Source organism: Aulonocara sp. 'chitande type north' Nkhata Bay, linkage group LG23, assembly GCF_057382095.1.
Source record: "Aulonocara sp. 'chitande type north' Nkhata Bay isolate Kocher_YH1m ecotype deep benthic linkage group LG23, A_spYH_male_GT1.1, whole genome shotgun sequence".
In the NCBI taxonomy this organism is placed as follows: Eukaryota; Metazoa; Chordata; class Actinopteri; order Cichliformes; family Cichlidae; genus Aulonocara; species Aulonocara sp. 'chitande type north' Nkhata Bay.
Genome location: NC_141365.1, coordinates 29946971 through 29949243, shown reverse-complemented (window position 1 = coordinate 29949243; position 2273 = coordinate 29946971). Strand labels below are relative to the sequence as shown.

Genomic DNA, 2273 nt, shown 5'->3' with positions numbered 1-2273 from the left:
GGAAGAACTCAGCTCCTCCAGCTGTGGAAAAAAAAAAAACATGTTTTACTTCACTACAAATGCAAAAAAAATGATTGCAGAATGACATTCCAGACTTTATCCTGTTCAGCATGAAGCCAGCTGACTAAACTCTTTAAGAGTTTAACACTTGCCGGAGGATAAGCAGCTAAATCCTCACAGGGATACTGAGTAGTTACATGACATCAGTGAACGGATTATTTGGCAACACTGTTAAACTGTCAGGCAGCATGCCACGGGCTATGAAAATAATATTTTATGAGTTATGTCACAGTGGCCTTACATTAAGGAGCAACTTGTCCATGTTGGTGTCGCAGGCTGTTTTCCTCTGATCCTCGGGCATTTCATCCACCTCACCGTAGAGGTCAAAGTGCAAGCGTGCCAGCTTCTCCTGCATCTCTCTCACATGTTCCATTTGGTCAATAGAGCACTCATTGCCTAAGACAAAAACAGTCCTCAGTTATCCGTATCTATCATATCTCTCTCTAAGTGTATAGGATAATTTCTATTACTGGATATATGAAAGTCAGTGTGTGCTCTGGTAAAACGTTCCTGTTTTTAGTGAGAATTACCAAATGCCTGTAGTTTCCCTGAGTGGAAGTCGTTGAGGAGACTGAGCAGGCCATTCTCCATCTCCTGTACATCTGAAACATCTGTGAGAAAAGAGTGCTGGACGATCGGTGTTGCCTGGCCCTGGTTCTGACTAGCTTTACCACCCAAACCCTGCTGATACCTGGGTTTATCCTTCACTCCCCTAAAACAGGCGGAAGCAAATACAGGCAGAGTGAGTACAAGTCAACAACCCCAGTTCGGTTAAGGCTGGGTAAAACTGAAAAATATTGAGAGGTTAAATCATTGTAACTACACTGTTACTACCTCCTGCTCTTGTTCTTTTGGCTGGAGTGAGTCCCCGTGTAGCCAAGGTGCCGTCCTCCAGTGGAAGCGCTATTCTTCCGGCCAGAGCCACCGGACGGAGGCGCCGCGCTGGTGGAAGTCCTGGGACTCTTTCTTTTTAGCTTCCGCTCCTCCATAACTTCATGTTACGGTGCCACTTGGTGAGCTGACCGGACTGGATAGGTAAAAGACGAAAAGCTGACAGGTTGGACTGTAAATCAAAGCCCAGCCCTGTGGCTAACCGTACAGAATCAGCCTGGCAGGGCAGGCAGGCTCCGTACAAACCGATGGCTTTCGTGACTAAGCTAACGCTAGCTCAGGAGCTAGCTACTCGGCTAACCTTCAAACTTCTGACACGGCGTTTAAGCCACACAGCACAAACATAAGCCGATAGATATATTTACTCCCAGTAGCAGCTGAGAAGGGTATACGTTACTTCTGTTCGTGACAGGTTGTCCACTAGATTAAAACATTTGAAAATTCATAGTAATTTCCGAATGTACCCCGCAGGTTAGGTGGCTAGCTTGCAGGTCCAAACTCTTGAAAACTTCCTGTTTTGGTAGGACGCAACGGAGCAGATTGGGGCCGAATTCCAAACCATAACGCTTCACGGCCACTATCCATAGTCAAATTACTAAGTAAAACATGCTAAATCGTGTTACACAACAACGTGGTGCCAATCAAATACAAGCAAAGCTTTATAAAAGCACAAATATACTTACTTTTGAATAAAATAATTTTTTTGACCTTCTCTGTAGAGTCCTCCTGAGGCCACCAGGGCTGCATTCCATTATAGTTTGATATGCTCTCACCGATTTTAGTACTATTTGTTCCTTGAATATTTACAAGACATTTAATATCATTCTTAAAATTAATTTCATTTTAAATGTACTTTATTAATTTCGAACATTTATTTTAGTTGTTATTTGTGAAGTTTTATATGTGAATGCTTGTTTTTATGTGAAGTTTTATATGTGAATGCTTGTTTTTATGCATTCAGAAAGAGGAATTTCTTCTTTCTTTCATGTTATTTTTTATATTAAGCACATTTTATGTAATTATTTTAAGTATAACTCTGCAGACTCGGTTATTAATTTCGTTTGAGTGAGCTAACTATGGGTATTATAGGTAGCTTAAAACTAAACTAGACTACAAAAAAGGAAAAAATAATTGAACTGATGTGGAGAGGTTGGAAAGCTAACTAAAACAAAGTAAAAAATATAGAGGAAATATAGTTCATTTTAGTATCTGTTAGTTTGGTAAAAAAAAAATTATTACAGCTTCCTTGATGAGGCATTAATGGACATGATTATCGAGAAGACAAGATGTCTACAAGACTGCGAGTCAACTGCTTTTAAAAA

The 2273-nt window shown here is 40.6% G+C and overlaps 1 protein-coding gene across 2 annotated transcripts in view; it reads right to left on the bottom strand.

Annotated features, from left to right (window-relative positions):
- The window catches only part of ccdc28a (coiled-coil domain containing 28A), a 1959-nt gene extending 251 nt beyond the window's left edge, over positions 1–1708 (bottom strand). Inside the window, exons 1-5 of one of the 2 annotated variants that reach the window (XM_086282870.1) lie at positions 1635–1708; positions 895–1087; positions 591–772; positions 302–456; positions 1–21 (exon numbers count right to left, since the gene is read on the bottom strand). The exon at positions 1–21 is cut by the window's left edge and continues 2 nt beyond it. In XM_086282870.1, the coding sequence (XP_086138996.1) occupies positions 1–21; positions 302–456; positions 591–772; positions 895–1049 (513 nt within the window). In that variant the 5' untranslated portion in view covers positions 1050–1087; positions 1635–1708. Of the gene's footprint in view, positions 22–301; positions 457–590; positions 773–894; positions 1481–1634 lie in introns of those variants that run through there. The other variant, XM_086282869.1, reaches the window with a different exon arrangement.
- Between the last annotated feature and the right edge of the window lie 565 nt (positions 1709–2273).